Consider the following 20,993-nt stretch of genomic DNA (forward strand, 5'->3'; position numbering starts at 1 on the left):
CAATTGGGGGATGATATGGGAACCAGGGCACAGAAGGGGCCCCAGAGTTCTCAAGGGTCCTCTAAGCCTGTGCCCCAGGCCCATGATAGCTTCACTCTTCCAAATCGCAAACTCTTAGTGTCCCATCCCACTTTCACCTCCCAAAACCACAAAGAGAGCCACCATCAGGACCAGGAGGGACAGAATGAGCCTTGTGGTGGGGTGGGGCCAGAGAGGCACTCCGAATGTTCCTTCCTGGGCACTGAGGCCGGCTTGGGTGGCCTGGCCCGGGACCTTTTTGAGGCAGGGCGGGGGGGTGGTGGGTGGGTAGGGTGGGTGGTCAAGTTAATCTCCCTCACCCTAAGCCTCACCTGGCCACCTGCCTCCCTGTGCCCACCCACCTCTCCTCCTTCACCCCTCCCTCGTGGTGGTGGGGACCAGGTGGGGCACAGGGCTGACGCCTTAGGCCCAAAGCGTCTTGCTCTTCAGCACCTGCACCTCCAACTTTCCCTGACTGTTGGGGACCTCAAGCTGCCAGAGTCCCTTCCCCACTCAGGGGACAGCCTTCCCCCTCTCCCTGTGACCCTCTTCCCTTATGGGTCTTGCCTGCTTCATACCTTTCTCCCAGCCTCAGGGGGTGTCTCTCGGTAACTCTCAATGACTCACTAACTCAATCCACACTGTGTCCCCAGGCCACCTCTACTGTCCCCTCCCCCTTCTTAGCAGGCCTCTTCAGCTCAGAGGAATCTGGGGTCACACAGTCTGCCTCCTGACTCCTGCCCACCCCATGCCACCTCCAACGTCACTCTCAGACTAGCTCTTCTATTCCTCCACCTTTCTGCCTCTGGGAGACTCCCAAACCTCCCTGGATGCTCTCTGGGGTCTTAATTTCACAGCCCCCCAATCTCCCTTTTGGACAGAAGTCTTTTTTTAAAAAATTTAATTAATTTATTTATTTTTGGCTGCCTTGGGTCTTCGTTGCTGCGCGCAGGTTTTCTCTAGTTGCAGCTAGTGGGGTCTACTCTTTGTTGTGGTGCGCGGGCTTCTCACTGCAGTGGTTTCTCTTGTTGTGCAGCATGGCTCTAGGCGCGTGGACTTCAGTAGTTGTGGTGTGCGGGCTCAGTAGATGTGGCTCGTGGGCTCAGTAGTTGTGGCTCGCGGGCCTAGAGCGCAGGCTCGGTAGCTGTGTCTCACGGGCTTAGTTGCTCTGCAGCATGTGGGATCTTCCCGGACCAGGGCTCGAACCCATGGCCCCTGCACTGGCAGGCGGATTCTTAACCACTGAGCCACGAGGGAAGCCTGAGAGGTCTTTTCAACCTGTCAAAAGTGCAAAACCTCAGCTGCCAGGCTCCCGATGTGTGCCCCTCCAACCGCTCCACCCGAAACTCCCTTCTCTCTGCTTCCCCACTGTCCAAGCCTCCAGGGCCCCTGTAAACGCTCCGTCTGCTCTTGTGCACCCTCTCTGGCCACTCCGCACACCAAGCACTACCGCCGTTTCCTTCCACCACATCAATCCCTCAGGGCTGCCGTCCCCCTTCCTCCCAGCTGCCTTTTTTTTTTGGCTGCATCGGGTCTTTGTTGCTGCACACAGGCTTTCTCTAGCTGTGGCGAGCGGGGGCTACTCTTTTTTGCGGTGCGCGGGCTTCTCATTGCAGTGGCTTCTCTTGTTGTGGCGCGCGGGCTTCAGTAGCTGTGGCACACAGGCTCAGTAGTTGTGGCTCACGGGCTTAGTTGCTCGGCAGCATGTGGGATCTTCCTGGACCAGGGCTCGAACCCGTGTTCCCTGCATTGGCAGGCGGATTACTTAACCACTGCGCCACCAGGGAAGTCCCATCCCAGCTGCCTTTGACTGCTAATGAACCCTAGCCGCTGGGGGAGGGTGGCCCTGGCCCCAGACTCCAGGTTGGCTGGCCTCGTGTCCCCACACCCACGTATCAGCCTTGGGGTGAGGGGGATGGTTGTGAAAGGGAAGCACAGACACCACCCTGGCGGGATTGCAACAGCCCTCCGGCCAGCTCCATGCTGCCAATCCCTGTTGGCCCCTCAGCAGCCTTCCCAGACATCTGCTTCCTCTGTGAGCCCCCAGTGCTCCCCACACATCCCCCAAATGTCCCCTCTCCTCCTCACCCCACCCCACGAAAACAGAACGCCAACTTCAGTTTGCCAGTCTCATCCTCATGTCAGCTATAGGAGTTTCTGTTTACAGATGGGGCAACTGAGAGGTAGCCAAGAACATTCAACGGCTCAGTGAGAGGCTCTAAGGATCCTCCCCTTCTTTGTCCGTCATCTTCTCCCTCCCCTTCCTGGACTTCAGGCTGTCTCTCTGGATCCCTGCTGGGGTCAGCCTCCACCCAACAGCACCCCGTTCCAGCCTCCTTTCACAAAACTAACCGGGGTGGGGGGCTGCTGCAGTGAGGCGGGACACCCTCTCTGCTTAGCTGGCTTCATACCGAATTCAAGATTCAGGTCCTCAAGTGGGCGATATGGCTGACGCCCCCGCCTTCACTGACATCTGGGAAACAGGTTCAGGGGACTTGGCCCCAGGCCCTGGGCACACAGTGAGTCAGCAGAAACTTGGGTGGGACTAGGCCCCCTGCCTCTGAGCCCACAGATAACCTCCCCTCCTTACTCGGCCCTAAGAGTGAATATCTATCTGGTGGCGGGGAGGAGCCTGATTCCACAAGGGCAAGCGAGGCAGCTTGGGCGAAGCTCGGAGTGCAGTTTGTTGGAGCCAAAGCAGGCAGAGAGGTCGGCCTGGGAGATACAAGTCCTGGCCCGTCCCTGTGATGGGAACCTTGTTCTGCTCCTCGGAGAACTGAGGACGTGAGAGGGGAGAGCGCCCGGCATCTCCAGGCTCCAGCCACGCTTCTCTGTGTGTCGATTTCCAACCGGATTGTCCAGCCCTAAACGCCAAGGGGCCTGCTGCAGACCCTCGCAGAGTGTGCCTCTCTCGGCAGCCTGAACCCGGCACCCAGTAGGCTTGTCAGGGTAGACCAGAGGCTAACCAACCAGCCGGAGGAGAGAAGGAACAAGAATGAGGGGAGGAAGACAGAGGGTCCACATGCAACAAAATGGTGGCGAGGACAAACCCGGATGAAGAAGGGAAGAAAGAAATAAGCAGGGCCAGGGGCAAGAGAAACTGGAGGAGGGAGAGATTAAAGATAGAGGTGGAGGAAAAGAGGTGGAGGAAGCCAGAAAAACGAAGCCTCTCAGGGACAGCAGGACGGAGACAAAGCCCAGGAGAGGGAAGAAAGCCGAATTAGATTAGACAGGAGGGAGAATGAGAGTGGAAAAAAAAAAGTGAATATGGCACACAATTAATGACAGCGATCTTAGGTCTTTTGAGTCACAAGGCTATGAAGCAGGTATTGTGAAGCTGGGCCACTGGAGGCTCAGAGAGGTTGCTTTTTTATTTTTAAAATATTAATTAATTTATTTTATTTTTGGCGGGTCTTCGTTGCCGCACGTGGGAGACCCCACTGTGGAGTGCGGGGCTCAGTTGCCCCGCGGGCATGTGGGATCCTTGTTCCCCGACCAGGGATCGAACCCGCATCCCCTTAACCACCGGACCGCCAGGGAAATCCCTCAGAGACGTTGCTTTTTTGCCCACAGTAGTCAGGGGCAACGGTAGAGTTTAACCCACCGGTGGATTGGTTCCAGAACCACGTCTCAGAGACAGAAGGGTAAGAGAGGCAGGGAAGGGAGTGAGCAGTTGTGAGCAGAGATGGAAGAAAAAGGGAGACTCAGAAAGGGGCAGAAGGAAGCAAAGACAGACTTCGAAGAGACAAAGAAACAGACACACACAGGCAGAGGGGGCAGGACGGAGCGCTGCGTGGCCGGCGTGGGGAAGGAACGAGAAACTGAGGCTTGAGCTGTGAGAAATCACACACGGACGCCCGGCAGCTGCCGTGAAGCTTGATGAAACTTTATTAAGCTAGGGCCCACCAGGAGGACAGCTGGGGCAGGGACAGGGCCTCCTGTAGGCTGGGGGGACGTGGGGCCGGCGCAGGAGTGGGGCCTCCCAGGGGGATGCGCGGGCACTCAGTGATTCTCGCTGGGCGCAGAGGTGGAGCTGGTGGCCATAGCCAACTGCACCTTCTCCACCAGCCCAGCCCACTGGCGCTGCATGTCTTCCACCAGGGGCTCGAACCAGCTCTTGAGGCGGGCCTGGAAGGCCTCCGCCTGCAGGCGTATCTGGCTGCCCTGCTCCTCCACCTTGGCGCGCACCTCCTCCAGCTGCTCGCGCATCTCCTCCAGGTGGTCCCGGGCCTGGGTGCCCATCTCCTCCACCCGCCCGCGCAGTTTCTGGTGCCAGGCCTCGGCGCGCTCCCTCAGCGTCTGGCTGGCCAGGGTTCCCACGGTGGCGGCCCGCGCTCGGCCCTGCTCCATCAGGGGCCCGAGGCGCTCGCGGATGGCGCTCACGCTGCGCTCCGAGCCCTCGAGCGCCCCTGCGCGGTACACGGCCAGGCGCTTCTGCAGGTCCTCGGCGTCGCGGAGCAGCCGTTTGCGCAGCTTGCGCAGGTGGGAGGCCAGGCGGCCACGCAGCTCGTCAGTGGTCTGGCCCATCACGGCCTGCACCTCGCTGCGGTACTGCGCCAGGCGGCTGCGCACGTCCTCCATGTCAGAGGCCAGCCGGGCCTGCGCCGCCTGCAGCTCCTTGGACACACGGGCCTGCGTCTCCTGGGCGATGGGGCCCAGCTGCTCCTCCAGCTCCTCCCTATAGGCCTTCACCTCCTTCATGGTCTCATCCATCAGCACGCTGCGGGGCGAGAAGGAGGGAGCATGGGCGTGAAGAGAGAGAAATAGGGATCCTGAGCTAGAGTGACGGAGCGAGAGATGGAGAGGAACATGCCAGAGACAGGAAGGGTCGAAAAACAGAATCACAGAGAGGTAAAGCCAGGAGCTAGAAAGGGAAAGAAAGCAAGAAGTGAAGAGAGATCCAGACCCCCAAGAGTTGGTGATGGGGACAGAAGGAAACCCAGACCACTGGAGGCTGAGGGTCCAGAGCGCACTGCCCACCAGGAGGGCCAGGGGCCGGGGCCGGGGCACTCACGTCAGTTCCTGAATGACCTGGGTGCTGAGCAGTTCCTCCTGCACCTGGTCAGACAATGTCTGCACCCAGCGCAGGTAATCCCAGAAGCGGCCCAACGCCTGCTCCCAGGGCTGGCTGCCCTGCCACCCGGGCCACTCGCGCCCCAGCTGCACCTCGGGCTCCGGCTCTGGCTCCACTTCTGCCTGGCTTCCTGCGCGGAGCAAGTTCACAGCAGTCAGCGTCCTCCTCTGTCCCCTCCAGGCACACAGTACCTGGTACAGAGTAGGTGCTCCACAAAGGCTGGCTTCATCAGAGCACTGGGGGGCAGGGAGGGGGTGGAGGGACGCCCAGCTTGTTTTAATCACTTGGCAAGCACTGATTGTGTGTTCCATGCACCGCCATGCCGGGGTGATGGAGAATAAAACTAATCACAGCTGACGCTTAACTACTGCTCACTACCTGCCTGACAGCAATGGATTAGAAACTGTTACAACTCTCATTTTTAAGGATGGGGAAACTGAGGCTCAGAGCGAATAAAACAGCTGCTCAGAACGAATGAATGTCAGAGAGACCTCAGACCTGGGGAGATAGACCAGCAAAAGAGGGGACCCAGGGACGGGAAGAGGGCAAGGGGTACAGCTGAGGATGGGAGGGGGAGGGGCAAGGAACCTAAGCAAACCCCGCCCCCATACCTGCCAGGAGCGTGATCACCAAGGCGACCCACAGAACCTTCATTTTCTGGCTTGCGATTGGCCAACCTGGGGGAGGGAGACATGGTCACTCAACAGCAGTGGGGATTTCTCCCACTCAGAGCCCCGCCCCATCAGGTCTCGGCCTTCAAAGCCTTGCACCCCATATCTGCATCAGCCTAATCCAATCACAAATAGTTACCAAGCGGCCCGGCCCCTTCATTGTCTATTTAATTCCCTCATTGTCTTCTCCTATCTCCCCATCCTCAGGTCGGTCTCCGCCAAAAATTCTATCCCTCTCTCCCCAGGGTTCAGATTCCACTCACCCCACCCTCCCCTCCACCCCGGAGTTCCCTGTGAGCCCCAACTGGACTTTCTAAGTTCCAACCTCGCAGTCCTCATTGTACCTTCACATTCTAAGCTCCAACTTCACATCTAAACGGTATCTTCCACATATTCGCTAATTTAACCCTCATTTAAAAGTCCTTCAACCGACGCTCTAGCTACCCTGCCACCACCCCTGGTCGCCGCCACCCCTCCGCCTCCCATTAACGGAGATCTTAGGATGATGGGGGCACCCAGTAGGTGCTCAATAAACGACAGTGACAATTGGCAGGCTCTTGCTATGGCTCGCCTGGTTTTCCTACAGGTCCAGCTGCTCCCCTGACCCCACCTTCCAGCCCAGACGGGATGTCCCTGCTGCCCACCCTTCCTCTAGGTCCAGTCCCCTGCCTCTGGCCTCATCCCCTGCTCCTGCTTCTGTCCTGGCCCAGGCGTAGGACCGCCACCTCCTCCTCCCTGCCCTGCACCCCCAGCCCGTCCCCCACAGAAGCCCTGAGCTGGACTTTGTGTCCCCAACTCTGCTTCTCACCCGCTCCTGGGGAACGGGGTCCTTCGCTTCCTCCGGGGCTGAGTAGGAGTCAGGGATCCCAGGTTCGTCCAGTTATAGGGCTCTCCCTGCTCCGCCCACTCCTCCAGATCTGGGGCAAGCTGGGCCAGCCCCTGTCAGGTCACGAGGTGGGCTGTCCTCCCCCTTCCCACACAGCAGGGAGGCGGAGGGAGGTGGGGCTTGGAGGCTAGCAGCTCCCACTCCCAGCCTCCGTGAAAGGAGATGACATCTCACCCAGTAACTCAGGCGCCTGCCTCCATTCTGGTGGGTGGGTGAGTTGGGGGCGGGGTGCTGGGCATGGAAGGGGAAGGAGCAGGCAGCTGCCCAGAAAGCCCATTCCCTGTCCCTCTCTTTTCCAGCGGATGGGTGAATAGAATTTGAGGAAAGGGCTGGGGGCCCAAAATCCTGGGTCAGAGGAAGGAGCGGGGCTGAGGTCTGGGATTTCTGGGTTGGGGGAGAACGGAGCTGGAGGCCCAGACAGAAATGGGATGAGAGTTCTGGGGACGGTGTAAGGCATCTGCTAAAAGCCCAGGGTTTGAGAGTGAAACCTGGGTTTTAACCCTAGCTCCCTCTTGGGCTATGACCTTGGGCACAGGTGAATGCCTCTCTGCGTCCCCTTCCCCATTTGTGACTTGAAAATTCAGTATTTCTCCCCAACACAAGCATCGTGGATTCCAGGAATCGCCTGCATGTTGTACCTTCCACAGGGCTTGAAGCATTCGTGTTGCCTGGTTAGGACTGTGGACTCCGGAACCAAACTGTCCGGGTCTGAATCCAGGCTCTGCCGGTTGCCATCTGTGTGACCTTGAGCAAATGACCTAGCCTCTCTGAACATCCAGTTTCTTGGTCCACAAAACCAGGAAAACAGTTGCACCTAACACCATCGTTCGGCGAAGCAACAGGCTACTATATGTAGGAAGTACTGAGAGCAGTTCCTGGCAAACAGCAGGCCCTGAGTTGGAGTTAACTTCTGTGATGGGCCACAGTGGGCGCTTACTGTCTCCTCCCTCCTTAGCACCTCTGTTACATGAAGCCCAGCTGTTACACAGATGGGAAGCAGAATTGAGACGAGATTCAGAATTGAGGTGGATGGACGAACCGGAGGAGCTGGATTCACTCCTGGTCCTTTGAGGGGGTGGGAACATTGGACGCCATGGGGTCAGGGGAGGCTGGATGCCTGGTTCCAGGGAGGCCCAGTGCCAGCCAGGCCCGGGCCTGTTTGCTTTGGCCTCAGGAGGCACTGGCAGGGAGCAGGTGGGGTGGTCTCTGAGCCATGACGGGTCATCACTGGTCAGGTCAGCGGCCTCCCTCCCCACTGTGTGTGAGACGGGGTTTCAGCTCCTCTGTCTGGCGAGGGGTCAGGGGTGTCGGTCTGCCTGAGCCCTAGGTGGGCAGGACACCACCTCCCCGGCTTCAGATGCCTGAGACACAGGTGACACCCCTGTGTCACCGACAGCCCACACCCCGCTATCACTGGCCCTGAATCAGACTCCAGCCGCCTCACCGCCCGCAACCAAGGGCCTGGAGCTGGAGTGACCGATTCTGAACTCTCCATCCAGGTGCTTGAATGCTTCCTGAAGCTTCTTGGAAGCTCTGACCTTCCTATCAGAAAGTCCTCACACCTTCGTCCCCTGCCCCTTTTGGAACCTGGAAAGACCCCGAGTCCCAGCTCGCTGCCCCCACCCCTGCACCCAGAGACAGCCTCACCCGTTGCTTCGGTTCACAGGGACAAAGTCCTCTGCAGCCATGCTGGCCAGGCCAAGCTGAGTGACCACAAGGCCACGCCCTCCTGGGGAGGGAAGGCCTGTGATGTCCCTGTAGGGAAGGTCACAGGGAGGCTGTGTGATCCCTGGCCAGGCCCCTCCCCTCTCTGGTCTGGGCTCTGGCCAGGGACTCGGCTTGATTCCCTTGCCCCCTGCGAGTCACTGTGGGAGGTCAGACCAAATGGAACAGGCCAAATGGACCACAGACACGTGGAGGAAAACGGACGCCTCCCATTTCTTTTTTTTCCATGTATATTTTTTGTAGGTTTTTTTTTTTTTTTTTTTGTAAAATGTCCCAGTTCTTCCATAACTTATAAACATGATTTATACCGAAGGGTGGATGGGAAAGCGGGCAGGGGTGGAGTGACTGGGGACAGGGAAGCTCCTCTTCTTGCTGCCCCCTCGGGGCTGGGCCCAGGGCCCTCTGGGGCACCGGGACACCCCAACACCTCCCTGAGGTTGTCCGGCCGCCTCTGCCCCTGGTGCTCAGCATCCCGTGCGCCCCTAGATTCCAGAATCCCTTCCTGGACCCCAGGCCCACCGGGCACGCCGCCCCTGGTACTCCGAATCCTGACGCGCCTGTGGTTCCAGGATCCCCCCCGCCAGCTGCTGGGGTGATGGGTCCCCTCCTTTCCGCTGCCCCCCTGACCCCCGAGGAGGAGGGAAGGGAGGGGGAGGGGGGCTCAGGTCTCCCCTCCGTGGCAGGGGGAGGGGGAGGTGGGATCTGAAGGAGAAAGGGCGTGGAAGGCAGGGGCCAGAAGGGGCTCAGCCAATGGTGAGGCCAAAGCCGCACTGGAACTTGTTCTTTCGGTGATTCAGGAAGGCCCCGAGGGCCAGCGTCAGGGGCAGGGGTGGGAGCTTCTTCTCCAGCGTGGCGCCCACGATCCAGTTGCTATCCACGGAACCTTTGGGTGAACAACCGTGCTGAAAGCCTCGTGCTGGCTTCTCGCCCCATCCCCGTGAGCTGCCCTCCGGCCCACCTCAGATGCCACCGGCCAGACCACTGACCGTGCCGTTCCCACCACCCGAAACCTCTTCACGCCCTCCAAGTACTTCAGCTCTGAGCTCGGTGACCCCTCCCCTCCGGGAAGCCCTCCGCCACTCCATGGACCCCCTCATCCCAGTCCTGTCCACACCAGGTCGCCGCTCTCTGGGGATGCGTCTGTCCCTCCCACGGTGAGCCCCGGAGGGTGGGGGGTGGAGGCGGGAGAAGGGGCCTGGTCACTGCTGTGTCCCCAGCGTCCTCGGCACAAGGCCGGGCACAGAGCAGGTGCTGAGCATCTGCTGAATGAAAGACTGAAATCTCTAACTCTACTCAATACTCTGTAATGGCCTATATGGGAAAAAAATCTAAAGAAAAAAAAGTGGAGATATGTATACATATGGCTGATTGACTTTGCTGTACAGCAGAAACACAACATTGCAAATCAACTATACTCCAATAAAAGTTTTTTTAAAAAAAGTAAGAAAGGGTTTCCCTGGTGGCGCAGTGGTTGAGAATCCGCCTGCCAATGCAGGGGACATGGGTTCAAGCCCTGGTTTGGGAAGATCCCACATACCGCGGAGCAACTAGGCCCGTGAGCCACAACTACTGAGTCTGCACGTCTGGAGCCTGTGCTCCGCAACAAAAGAGGCCGCGATAGTGAGAGGCCCGCGCACCGCGATGAAGAGTGGCCCCCACTTGCCGCAACTAGAGAAAGCCCTCGCACAGAAACGAAGACCCAACACAACCAAAAATAAATAAATAAATAAGCCTACACCTTAAAAAAAAAAAACAAAAACACCCCACAAAGTATGTATATTTAAAAAAAAAAAAAAAAAAAAAAAAAAAAAGAAAGAAAGACTGAAATCTCCTCCAGGGCCTGTGCCCCAGGACCTGACAGGTGTGCAAGTACCTGGTGCGGTGCCCACATGGTGGAGCCTGAGAACTCACTGAACAGGAGCAGAGAAGCTGAAGCGCTGCAGCCCAAACCCAGCCTCTGACCCCGCTGCCTGCAGAGCAAGGGCTCGAGAGGCGGGCGGGGAAGGCAGGCTTCAGAAGCAAAAAAAAAAAAAAAAAAACAACAACAATAAAACCCCCCAAGCCCAGTCCCTGGCCCTCCTGGCTGCCTTCGGAAGCCCCCCTGACCCAGGCCCACTGAAGCAGCCTTTCCAGGGCGGTCTCCACACACCCCAAACCTGAGAGCCACTGAGGCCCAAGAAGAAACTTAAGACTAGAGTCGGTCGGCCTCGGGGAAGGTTCCGGATCTGGCTGTGACTGGGCAGCCTCCCTAACATGAGACTGTGGGGTTGGCCGGCTGTGCTCCAAGTTGCCTTCCACTCATGAAGAAAAGAAAAGCAAGGGTCGTGTGCGCAGACTGGGAGAGGGCCACTGGCGGGGTGGGGCGGGGGGTGGCAGGTGCAAAGCTCAGGGCCCAGGCGCCCATCCACCCTCTCAACTAGCATTCCTGGGCAATCTGGGGGCCCGGCACGCTGCCCTCTACCATCTCCCCTGGCCAGTATACCCACTCAGAGTCACCTCTTGCCTGTTTCCCACGCAGGGAAATGGAGGCCTGTACCTTTGAAGAGGAGGTTGGCCTTGGGCAGATCCAGCTGGTACCCGAAGGAGACACTTGTGTCCTGCATCCTTGTGCTGGCCTCGAACTCCACACCCACCTGCAGCTGGAGGGGCCAGGGCGACACACGCGGGTCAGCCTCCCAGGCTCAACTCTCAGGCATGCCAGCCCTGGGCACCCCACACCCAGCACGTGTGCCTGCACGGCCAGTCCCTGGACCAGCTCACCTGGTCACTGGCTTTGTGGTAGTATGTTGCATGCATGCCCGCCTGACCCAACGTGACTGTCGCCAACCAGTTGTTCACTGTAAGAGAGCAGGGTGGGGCGGGGCAGGTTACCAAGGGGGCTCGGCATCTGGGAACCCAGGTTTTCCCCCATTTCCCTCAGAGCCAGGAGTCCAGGGCCCCAGGCTGCTCCTCCCTCAGACCCAGGAGTGCAGGGTCCCCAGGCTCACATGTGTATTTCCCAGCTAGTGACATAACAGTGCCCTCCTCCCCAGGCCGCCGGTGGTAGACCAGCTCTCCGCCCAGGGCCAGACACGGCGTGACGCTCTGGAGGTAGTGGGCCACGAGGATTCCTGCAGGTGAGATGGGAAGGTATTACTTCTGGGCTCGGTGGTTAGTTTCCGCCCAGCTGGACTCCCGCTCCCTCGGGCCTCCCACTCGGGCTCTTTTTTAAAATTAATTAATTAATGAACTAATTTATTTATTTTTGGCTGCATTGGGTCTTTGTTGCTGCACGCGGGCTTTCTCTAGTTGCAGCAAGCGGGGGCTACTCTTCGTTGCAGTGCATGGGTTTCCATGCAGGGGCTCTAGAGTGCAGGCTCAGTAGTTGTGGCTCACGTGCTCTAGAGCCCAGGCTCAGTAGTTGTGGCGCACGGGCTTAGTTGCTCCGCGGCATGTGGGATCTTCCCGGACCAGGGATCGAACCCGTGTCCCCTGCATTGGCAGGCGGATTCTTAACCACTGTGCCAGCGGGGAAGCCCCAACTTGGGCTCCTCGCTCAAGCAGTTCGCAGGGCTCTGAGGTCAGCCTCCCAGGCCCCCTGGGACCTCATCTACTCTGCACTGATTTGTCTCCGTTTACAGAGGAAGCCACAGAGGCTGAGGGGGTAAGTCACTTCCGCATGGTCACAAGATGCATCAGGGGCAGAATCCAGGCGTCCCCAGGCCCTGAGCCCAGGCTCTGAGACACTATGCCGCCATGAGCAATAGGAGGATAGGGCTGGTAAGAGCACACCTCGGGGGGCCAGACAGCCTGAGTTCAAATCCCAGCCTTACCACTTGCTGGTAGAGTAACCGTGGGCCACTGGCCTCGCTTTGCTGTGAACGGGACACCCCGTGAGGCTGTGAGGAGGAGTAGAGGGCTGGACGCAGGTGCGGTGCACGGGGCGTGTCTGGCACACAGCCAGCGCCCGGCAATCAGGAGGACGGGCCCTGCTACCTCTGCCCCTCGGCAGGAGGGATGGCTCTGACTGAGGCCGCCTGAGTGTTTGCTAACCCATGACTCCACCACTGGGCTGAATTCCTTGAGCCCAAGGACTCATTCGTGTCTGTCTTTGAAAGCCCAGGAGAGGAGACGCCACAGATGTGATCTCTGTGGAGAGGAAAAGCCAGGGAGGAAGACAGAGTGAGTGGGGGATGCAGAGGGAGTGGTGACAGAGAAAAAGAAAACAAGAGACACCTCTGTAGAGACAGGGAAACAATCAGAAACAGACAGATGGGGCCTTCCCTGGTGGTCCAGTGCTTAAGAATCCGCCTTCCAATGCAGAGGACGCCAGTTCGATCCTTGGTCAGGGAACTAACATCCCACATGCTGCGGGGCAACTAAGCCCGTGCACTCTGGAGCCCGCGCGCCATAAGCCGCAACTAGAGAGAAGCCTGCGTGCCGCAACGAAAGATCCCGTGCACCGCCACTAAGACCCAAAGCAGCCAAATAAATAAATAAATACTAAAAAAAAAAAAAGAAAGAAAGAAAAGAGAAGAAATGGAGAGGAGTGGAGGAACTGAAAATTCCCAACCTGACAAGACAGAGCAGGTGAGGACAGGCGACATGAGCTTAGAGATGGACCCCCGCCAGAACGAGGGAGACCAGAGCAGAAGGGGAGGTAGGGACAGGGAAAGCCCGGAGCCGGGGGTGGGAGTGGGACGAAGCCTCGGTGACAGGAGCACGAGGTGTGAACCGGAGACGTGAAGACGCTTCCCAGACAAAGAGCAGAGGCACAGACTGGGGACCGGCTTGAGGGAGCAGGGCAGGACGGGACGACAGGACCGGGCTGCTCATATCTTCAGGCACACCTGGGTGAGGGTTGCCACCAGGGGGGCTGAGCGAGGCCGAGGGCTGCTGGCCAGGGCTCTGGAGGTGCCTTGGGGGAGGCTGTGGTCAGGGCGGGCTGGAGCTGGCTTCTCCCCATGAGTAGATGACACAGATCCACCTCCTGGCCCCTACCCCTCGAGCCAGCTGTTAAGCCATTACCAGCACACCTCTGGCCAGGAGCAGCCACTCCTTCATTAGAAGGGGAACCTCAGGCCCACAGAGGGAAAAGTGACCATCCAGAGGTCACACAGGGACTTCAACTCAAGAGTCTCTGGCTGTGATTGGAACTGAGGGCCTCGAGGCCCCGGAACTTCTCTCCCACGCCCCATCTCCCGGGCCTGCCTCGCCCTCTGCTCCCCAGGCCCCGCCCTTCTCCCTGGTCTCTTGCCCCAGTCTCACCCTCTCCAAGCAACTTCGCATGCAGCAGACAGAGGGATCTTGTTAAAGCACACACCTGACCCTGCTCCCCCCTTCCCCGCTCCAGAACCCGCTATGGCTCCCCAGTGCCAAGGAGACCCCGGCTCCTCAGGGCACAGGTGCAAGGCCCCATGTGGCTCGTCCCCAGCTTCGAAACAGGCTTCCTTCGAGAGCTTCACAACTCACTGCCCAGCGCTTATTTCCACACAGGCCTATTTCTTGAACATCCCAGCCCTTCCTGCATCTCTCTCCTTAAGCTGCTCTGTTTTTTCCTCCCACTTGTGTCCACACCCAGCTCCCCCGGGAGCTCCCCAAGGCAGGGGCTTTGTGAAAGCCAGTGGCTCTCAACCAGGGGCCATTCTGCAATGTCTGGAGTGGCCATGAAGAACCTGTTGAGTTCAAAACCCCACGAGAAGGAAAGAAAGTGAATCAGAGGTCTGTGAGCAAAGAAGAGGCCTTGGGCAAGGGGCAGAACGCAGACCTGGGAAATGAGCATGGTTTCCCGAAACCTGCAGGGCTGGGGCCACATCTGGATCCCTGGGGAAAGTCACCTCGGGCAGGAAGGGCAGGCACCCAGGGCAGCTGCTTGTGGTGGGGGGGAGGCAAGCACCGAAGGGAAGGTGGTTCTTGGCCCCGGCCCAAAAGAACGGCTTCCTCCCCACACCGCGCTCCTTGGGGCTTTGTCCATGCAGAGCCCTTTTCTGGGAGCGGTGCCCTCCTCTTCACCTGCCTTGGTCTAGACACTGCCCCTGTCACTCCAGGAGAGATGGGACCTCTGTTACAAGCTCTCACTGCAACCTGGACCTTCCCAGTGTAGGATTTCCCCCAACAGTAATGCAGTCACTGTGTGATTATTTGTTTAGAGGCAAACACGTCTCCCCTACTGGCCTAAGAGCCCTGTGAGGGCAGGGAAGGGGTGTGTGTGTGTGTGTGTGTGTGTGTGTGTCCCCCGAGACGAGGCCACAGGAGGGGACCACGTAAGACCAGTGGCTCCTCAGTGAGGCCTAGGCCGTGATTCAAACTCCAGCTCCTCTGCTTCCTAGCTGTGATCCTGGGGGACTGATTCCGCCCTAGGCCTTGCTTTCCTCATCTGTGAGAACCCTGATCCCCCTGCCCATGTGGGGCGGCATGGAGACCCAACCCAGAGCGAACCCTAACTAGGCGTGTCTGGCCCCAGACTTGGGGCTGACAGCTTCTCCCACTGACTCCTTCAGCAAGGTGAGCTCCCTGCAATTGTGCCCATGAGACGGATGAGGAAACTGAGGCTCAGAGGGGGTGGAGCGCCCAGCTGTCAGTGGTCGGTTACTCATGTGCTCAGCACTGACCTGGGACCAGAAGTTTTGATCAGTCCCTGAAGGGAGGAAGGGACACCTGTAGGAACTAAGAGACGAGAGTGTCACTGGTGGCCTTGGGCTCCAGGGAGGAGGGACCTAGAGGCCAGTGTTGAGGAACACAAAAGGCCGATGCCGGTGAGTGTTTGAGGGGGCAGGGGGCCCTGTGCCCTAGCGAGGAGCATGGACTCTGGAGGCAGCCTCGCTGTGTCTCCTTGGGAAGGTACTTGCCCTCTCTGGGCCTCAATCAGACAGGGATGACGGCAGCGCTACCCCACAAGGCTGTTGAGAGGATTCCACGAACCCTTTGCTCACTGCTCCATCCCTAGTGCCTCGAGGGACTGAATGAAGGACCGGGTACACACAGTATGCTTAGGACCTGACAAAAGGCAGGAGGTGAAAAACGAGACCTGCTGTGACCACCGCTCACTCCTTTGCTCAGTATTTTCTGAGTGCCTACTCTGTTCCCAGCACGGTTCCAGGTGCTGGGCATACAGGTATCCTGGCTTCCCACCTTCACATGCCTTTGCTCAGCGCTCACGGCCCAAGAGCCTGCCCTTCCTGACAGAGCCAACAGCAGACACAAGAATCCGGAATCACCACCTCCACCCTTTTAGTTGTTCAAGACAAAAAAGGCTGACCTCTCATCTCTGACCTCCCTCTTATCTCCCACACCCAGCCCAGCAGCAAATCCCATCGCTCCACCTTCAAAGTACATCCAGATCCCCGACTACTTCTCACCCCCTCTGCTGCCACCAGGCTGGAACCCCTCGTAGTCTGTTCTCCACATGTCAGCACAAGTGGTCCTGTTAGAAGCTAAGTCAGATCCTATCCCTCTCCAGTGGCCCCAGACTCAATCTGAGTGAAGGCCAAAGTTCTACAAAGCCTTAAGTGATTTGGCCCTGTTATCCTCTGACTTCTTCTACCATTTGCCCTCCTTCCTCATTCATTATAGCCCCAATCCTCCTTGATGTTCCAGTGAAGGGTCCTACCTCAGGGCCTTTGCACTTGCTGTTCCTTCCGGCTGAAAAGCTCTTTTCCCATATATTTGCTTGGCACCTTCCCTCACATCCTTCAGTCTTCATTTTCAGTTATCACCTATGTAACGAGGCCTTCTCTCAAGATGCCGCCCACCCCTCCCGAGGCCGTAATTTTCCCACACAGCTCCATCACCCATCTGCTTTACTTAGGTCACTAGAATGGAAGCTCCCAGAGGACAGACCTAATTTTCCTTTGTTCACCACCGTATCCTCTGGACGCGGAAGACATAGAGTACGTGATAGATAAAACTCACTAAACGAATATAGAGAAATCAAAAGCAGACACTCAGAGACAAAAATAAAAAAGGGGGAAGCAAACTGAAGAGATCAGAAGTACAGACATTAGTCAGCTGGTCCCTGCCCCCAGCCAACCTAAACAGGAATGTTCCTCCTCCACCTCCATCTCAGACTTACTTGCCTCCCCTCAGCTGCACACGGACTCTGCCTGCCTTGGGATCTGCTCTGTGCCCCCGAGCAACCCCAGAGCCCCATGAGTAGTAAGAAAAACAGCTCATTTCCTCGGGACCCATCACATGCCTGACCCCATTCGAAGCTCTCCACACATGACCCACTCCGCAACCCTGTGAGGCAACCCAATTTTACAGATGAGGAAACTGAAGCCCACGAGGGTGATGGAAGCTCCCACAATCGCAGTTAAGCCAGTGGCAGAGCTGGGGCTTGAACCTGCTTTCTCCCCCACAATGCTACGGGCTTGATGCTCTGTGTTCTGAAGTCACACCTGCCCGTGACCGTTTCTTGGATGGTGGAAGAGGGCCAGCGAAAGAAATGGATTTGCTGGCAAAGCTGGGGCTGGGGTCTGACCCCCCTCCAAGCCCCGTGCCTCTTACCTGAACCCACCAGGACGTCTGGGTTCCCCAGGGTGACGGCCGCGGTGAAGTCGGAACCCCGGTACTCCCCGTCCACCTGCCAGTTCACGAACTTTGACTGCTGGGTCTGTGGGGGGAGGGGCAAGCGTGAGGGTGAAACCGAGGAGGACCCCACGGGGCCCTCCCAGGTACAAAAAGCCTTTTAGTCCCCATACCCAACCCCCCTTTCTTGTTTGTAGGGAAAAGGCTTCAGCCTCCTAGACCTTCCCCTAGGGCAAATCCAAAGCTTTTCTAATCAGGGAAGTGAGGGAAAGCAGAAACAAAGGAAAAGCAGTCAAATAATAGTCAAACAATAGTGCCATGATAAGGAGGAATCCTAGCTCTTTCTCAAGGATATAAAAGGCCCCCCACCCAGGTGGAGGATGGTAACTTCAGGCTGAGCAAAAGATTCCTGGCACTCCACCCTGTTACCTCACCATCTACCAACTGGAACAAAGTCACACGTCCTGCAGCCCTCCCCCCAAATTTGTCTTTAGAAACTCTTCCGTGAAAACTATGGGGGAGTTTGGGTCTTCAGAGCACAAGCCACCTGTATCCCTTGCTTGGTCCTTACAATAAACCTTTCTCTGCTCCAAACTCTGATGCTTTGGTCTGTTTGGCCTCACTGTGCGTTGGGTTCTTGGATTCAATGCCAAGGGCAGCCTGGTGCTCAGTGGCTGGGGGAGCAGCCGACTCGACCCCCACTCACCTGGATGGCCATCTTGGACCTGAGGCCGGGGCCCAGCTGGTGAATGACCTGAGCATTGAGGCTGCCACTATTGTCCATGTCACCCACCAGCACGGGAAAGGCCTGTGGGGCAGAGGGCAGGGTTAGAGGTTAGAGGTCTAGCATCATAGAAGTATATGCGTGATGGGCCTCGGTGAGAAGCCTAGGATTAGAAAGCCTCAGAATGAGGTTCTCTCCTCCAGGAAGCCCTCCAAGACCACCTTGGCTGAGTTAGGCTCCCCTCTGGGCTCACACAACCTTTGGGTTCCCCCATTTCGGTCCTACTCTCCCTGGACTGTTACTCTCTGGGGACAGGCTGTTCCCTTTCTCCAGCAGGCTGTGAGCGCCATGGCTGTTTCAGTCACTGCTATGTCCCCAGCACCACCCAGCACAGGGCTGGGCACAGAATGGGGGTTACAATGAAGGTTTGTTGAATAAATGAATTTATTGCATGGAAATCATTAACATAATCAAAGACCTAATTTAGTCCCGCAACTCTGTGTCCTGCCCAAGCCTCCTTTCGGGTCTCCAGTTTTGCCTTCACTCCCCTAACCTAGCCTTGGCAGACAGCCTGAGAAATGCTATCTATCTCCAGAGCATTCATCTGACCACGTGTCTTTCCCTCACTTAAATCTTTCTGTGGCTCTCCTGCGCCCCCTAGCGAAAGTTCAAATGCCTAGCTTGGCCTTCAAAGCCCTGCAAGATCTACAGCTCAGCCCTGCCCACTCTGGGTCATCACTGTCTGGTGACCTTGGTGTACCCAGACTCAACCAGCACAGGGCTGGGCAGAGACGTGGGCGTCAGGATGAAGGAATGACCCAGGTTCCGATGCACCTTGGAGACACAGTCTCCACCTCCCAACACTCTCAGCAGTCCTGGCCTCCTACTGACAAGGCCTTCTTTGCCTGACTGGTTACATTGTTAGAAGATACAGTAAACGAATGGCAAAAGGAATCTCACCTCTGTTGGACTCAGCTGCTTTGTCCCCACGTACGTGACCCCGAAGTGGTAGTTGGACTCCCCGATTGTGCTGAGGGCTACTGTGTGGTTCACCTGGGAGAAGAGGGAGGGCTGTGGTGACGAGTCTGTGGGCCACCCCCTAAGGAACCCAGCCGAGCCCACTCCCAGGGCAGCTCCTATCCTACCTGGGATGGGAGATACTTGCCCATCTGGCTTCCCCATCAGGGCATCTCTAGGCTGGGCAGGGGATAAAGACTGGGAGGTGTGGCCTGACTGGATTAGAGACTCAGAGAAGGGATGTGCTGGGGCTGGGGCTGGGGCTACACACCTGGTACTTCATTCCTGCCTGGATGCTGGCTGAGGGGGGATGGTGTATCTCTGGATTCTGGGTCCCTAAACCCTACCACTGGCCGCCATTGTGTGATCAGCCCGGCACTGTGTCTCTGAGTCTTTCCAAGTACCAAGGAGCCCAGACCTTTAGGGAGGAGTAAAAGGGTTGTACGTGCAGATGCAGGGGGATGGTGGGATGACCTCTGGAGGATAATGGGACCAGGAAGGCTCACCTGGAAATGATTACTCAACCCTTTGTTGACTGTGAGCTTGACACCTTCCATCTGAATAGGAAACAGCTCTAAATGAGAGAGAAGTGCTGTCACACTCCAACACGCACGCACGCGCACACACACACACACACACACACACATCCATTTCTCATCCCTTCCTTCCTTAACGTCCCGGCTCTCCCTTCTCCAGGGATCCCAACCAGTAAATAGCCTAGTGGATGGGCCCAGGACCAAGGCCTTTGCCTGCATCCAAATTCCAGGGCCACCACCTACTACCTGTGTGACCTTAGGCAAGTCACCTTATCTATGTCAAACTTATCATCTGTAAGTTGAAGATGCTCACCACGTAGAAATATTGCAAGGATTTAATGAGTTAACACATACTGAATGCCAGGACGGTCCTCAATAAGCTGCTGACACCACTTTTGCTATCACAATTACTCCAAGCCAGGATCCAGAAGCTTTGGGTTCCACCTCCACTGGCCTTTTGCTGACACTGTGACCTTGGGCCTCAGTTTCCCTCCCAATCACAAGAGGCTGGCTTGGCTGATTCCTGGGGCTCCTGAGGTCCCTAAGGCTTTCTCTACTGCTCTGGCATTCTATCCTGAGGTTCCACCATTTGATCCCATCGTTCTAAGCCCCAAGTTCAATGTGCCACCATTCGATCCCAACGTCAACTCCTAACGCTCTGTTAAATGATTCCAACGGTCCGTGCCAATTCCCAAGGTCCTCAGTGTGCTCCTCCTTCCCCCGATATCCGGGCCATCACAAGCCCGCCGGGCCCCTAGCCCCTCACCCTTGCACTTCCGGTGGCACTCCTCGAAAGTGCCCGGGTTGGGCAGGCAGCCGCAGGCCCTATCATCCCCGGTCCCTCCAGCGCTGGCGGCCGCAGTCCCCGGGGTCCGTTCGGAACCTCGACCGGCGCCAGCTCCAGCACCCAGGCCGCCCCCGATCGGCGGCAGCGTGAAGCCCGGAGGAGAAGGCGGAGGCGGTGGCAGTCCCACGAGGGGAGGCGCAGGAGGCGGCGGCGGCCCTGCGGGCGGAGAGCTAGCGGCCAACACGTTCCCCATGGTCGCCTGCAAAGGGAAAGGTCAGAGGGCAGAGGTCAAGGCCCGCAGGCTCCAGGCCCAGTCGCCAGCGAACACCCCTCTGCTCGGAGCCCCGTTTTCACGCGCGGCAGCGCCTCCTCCCGGTGTGCTCCGCTCCCACCCCGTGCGCCACGCGCAACCGAACCCGCTGCCGCCGCCGCCGCCACCACCATCGCCCCGCCCCACCTAGCCCATTGGTTTACCGGGCCCTGGGGTCCGCCCACCAGCTTCAGGGTCTGGCCTTACTATTGGAGTCATGGATGAAAGTCCCACCCACCTCTTTGGAACGTCCTTTTCTGTTGGTTCCCACTCGCAGACAGGTCAAAGCATACCTCCCCGCCCTTCCCATTGGCTTGGGGAGCCCACACCGATTGGCTCTAGATGCCGCGGGTTCCGGTACTCGCCCGCCATTGGTCTGTGCTTCGCACTTCGCAACGCCCATTGGCGTATCGCCTCCGCCCCATTCCAGAAGGCGCCCCTCTTTCGACTCCGCCCCGCGGCGAAGTTGCCATGATAATTGGTCGGCCTTTGCCCTTGAAGCATCCTGATTGGCTCCAGCATGTACAGGGGTCGGACCCTGGTGACGTACTCAACGTTGTGTGTTCATTGGCTAATGTGCCAGGGTCAAGGGCCACGGATAAAGGTGGGTTGCGCGGCAGAGGCTGCTAGGCAGCAAGGTCAGGCCTCGCGTCCCACCAGGCACCGCGGCAAAGGGGCGGCCTCCTAGTCCGGAGTCGCACACCGAAAGCCGGAAGTGCTAGCCCTTCCCACAGTGCCAC

General features: G+C 57.9%; 2 protein-coding genes across 4 annotated transcripts; both read right to left on the reverse strand.

Annotated features, from left to right (window-relative positions):
• Positions 1–3,883: 3,883 nt before the first annotated feature.
• Positions 3,884–8,331, reverse strand: APOE (apolipoprotein E). Of its 2 annotated transcripts, none has more exons than XM_059904359.1 (4): positions 8,297–8,331; positions 5,704–5,769; positions 5,033–5,222; positions 3,884–4,738 (listed from the first exon to the last, which is right to left on the reverse strand). In XM_059904359.1, exons 2-4 carry the CDS (start codon positions 5,744–5,746, stop codon positions 4,021–4,023), a joined length of 951 nt encoding a protein of 316 aa, XP_059760342.1. In that variant the 5' UTR covers positions 5,747–5,769; positions 8,297–8,331; the 3' UTR covers positions 3,884–4,020. The 2 variants fall into 2 exon arrangements, with proteins under 2 accessions (XP_059760342.1, XP_059760340.1); XM_059904357.1 differs by lacking the exon at positions 8,297–8,331 and adding an exon at positions 6,572–6,676.
• A 264-nt stretch (positions 8,332–8,595) lies between these two features.
• Positions 8,596–20,387, reverse strand: TOMM40 (translocase of outer mitochondrial membrane 40). 2 transcript variants are annotated; one of them, XM_059904355.1, is made up of 9 exons: positions 19,923–20,387; positions 19,127–19,194; positions 18,564–18,656; positions 17,586–17,687; positions 16,859–16,964; positions 11,362–11,484; positions 11,135–11,211; positions 10,911–11,013; positions 8,598–9,257 (listed from the first exon to the last, which is right to left on the reverse strand). In XM_059904355.1, the coding sequence occupies exons 1-9, from the start codon at positions 20,194–20,196 to the stop codon at positions 9,118–9,120; spliced, it is 1,086 nt and encodes a 361-aa protein (XP_059760338.1). In that variant the 5' UTR covers positions 20,197–20,387; the 3' UTR covers positions 8,598–9,117. The 2 variants fall into 2 exon arrangements, with proteins under 2 accessions (XP_059760339.1, XP_059760338.1); XM_059904356.1 differs by lacking the exon at positions 11,362–11,484 and having other exon boundaries at positions 8,596–9,257.
• Positions 20,388–20,993: the final 606 nt, after the last annotated feature.

The sequence above is a fragment of the Balaenoptera ricei genome, chromosome 19, assembly GCF_028023285.1.
Source record: "Balaenoptera ricei isolate mBalRic1 chromosome 19, mBalRic1.hap2, whole genome shotgun sequence".
NCBI lineage: Eukaryota > Metazoa > Chordata > Mammalia > Artiodactyla > Balaenopteridae > Balaenoptera > Balaenoptera ricei.

Excerpts from the sequence above, each read along its gene's own strand:
- APOE (XM_059904359.1), bottom strand. The coding sequence starts at position 5,746 with ATGAAGGTTCTGTGGGTCGCCTTGGTGATCACGCTCCTGGCAG. Across the intron at positions 5,223-5,703 it reads GGTGATCACGCTCCTGGCAG|GAAGCCAGGCAGAAGTGGAG; the intron begins GTATGGGGGCGG and ends TGCTCCGCGCAG. Across the intron at positions 4,739-5,032 it reads CAGGTCATTCAGGAACTGAC|CGTGCTGATGGATGAGACCA; the intron begins GTGAGTGCCCCG and ends CTCGCCCCGCAG.
- TOMM40 (XM_059904355.1), bottom strand. The coding sequence starts at position 20,196 with ATGGGGAACGTGTTGGCCGCTAGCTCTCCGCCCGCAGGGCCGCCGCCG. Across the intron at positions 18,657-19,126 it reads GGTTGAGTAATCATTTCCAG|GTGAACCACACAGTAGCCCT; the intron begins GTGAGCCTTCCT and ends CTCTTCTCCCAG. Across the intron at positions 17,688-18,563 it reads AGCAGCTGAGTCCAACAGAG|GCCTTTCCCGTGCTGGTGGG; the intron begins GTGAGATTCCTT and ends TCTGCCCCACAG.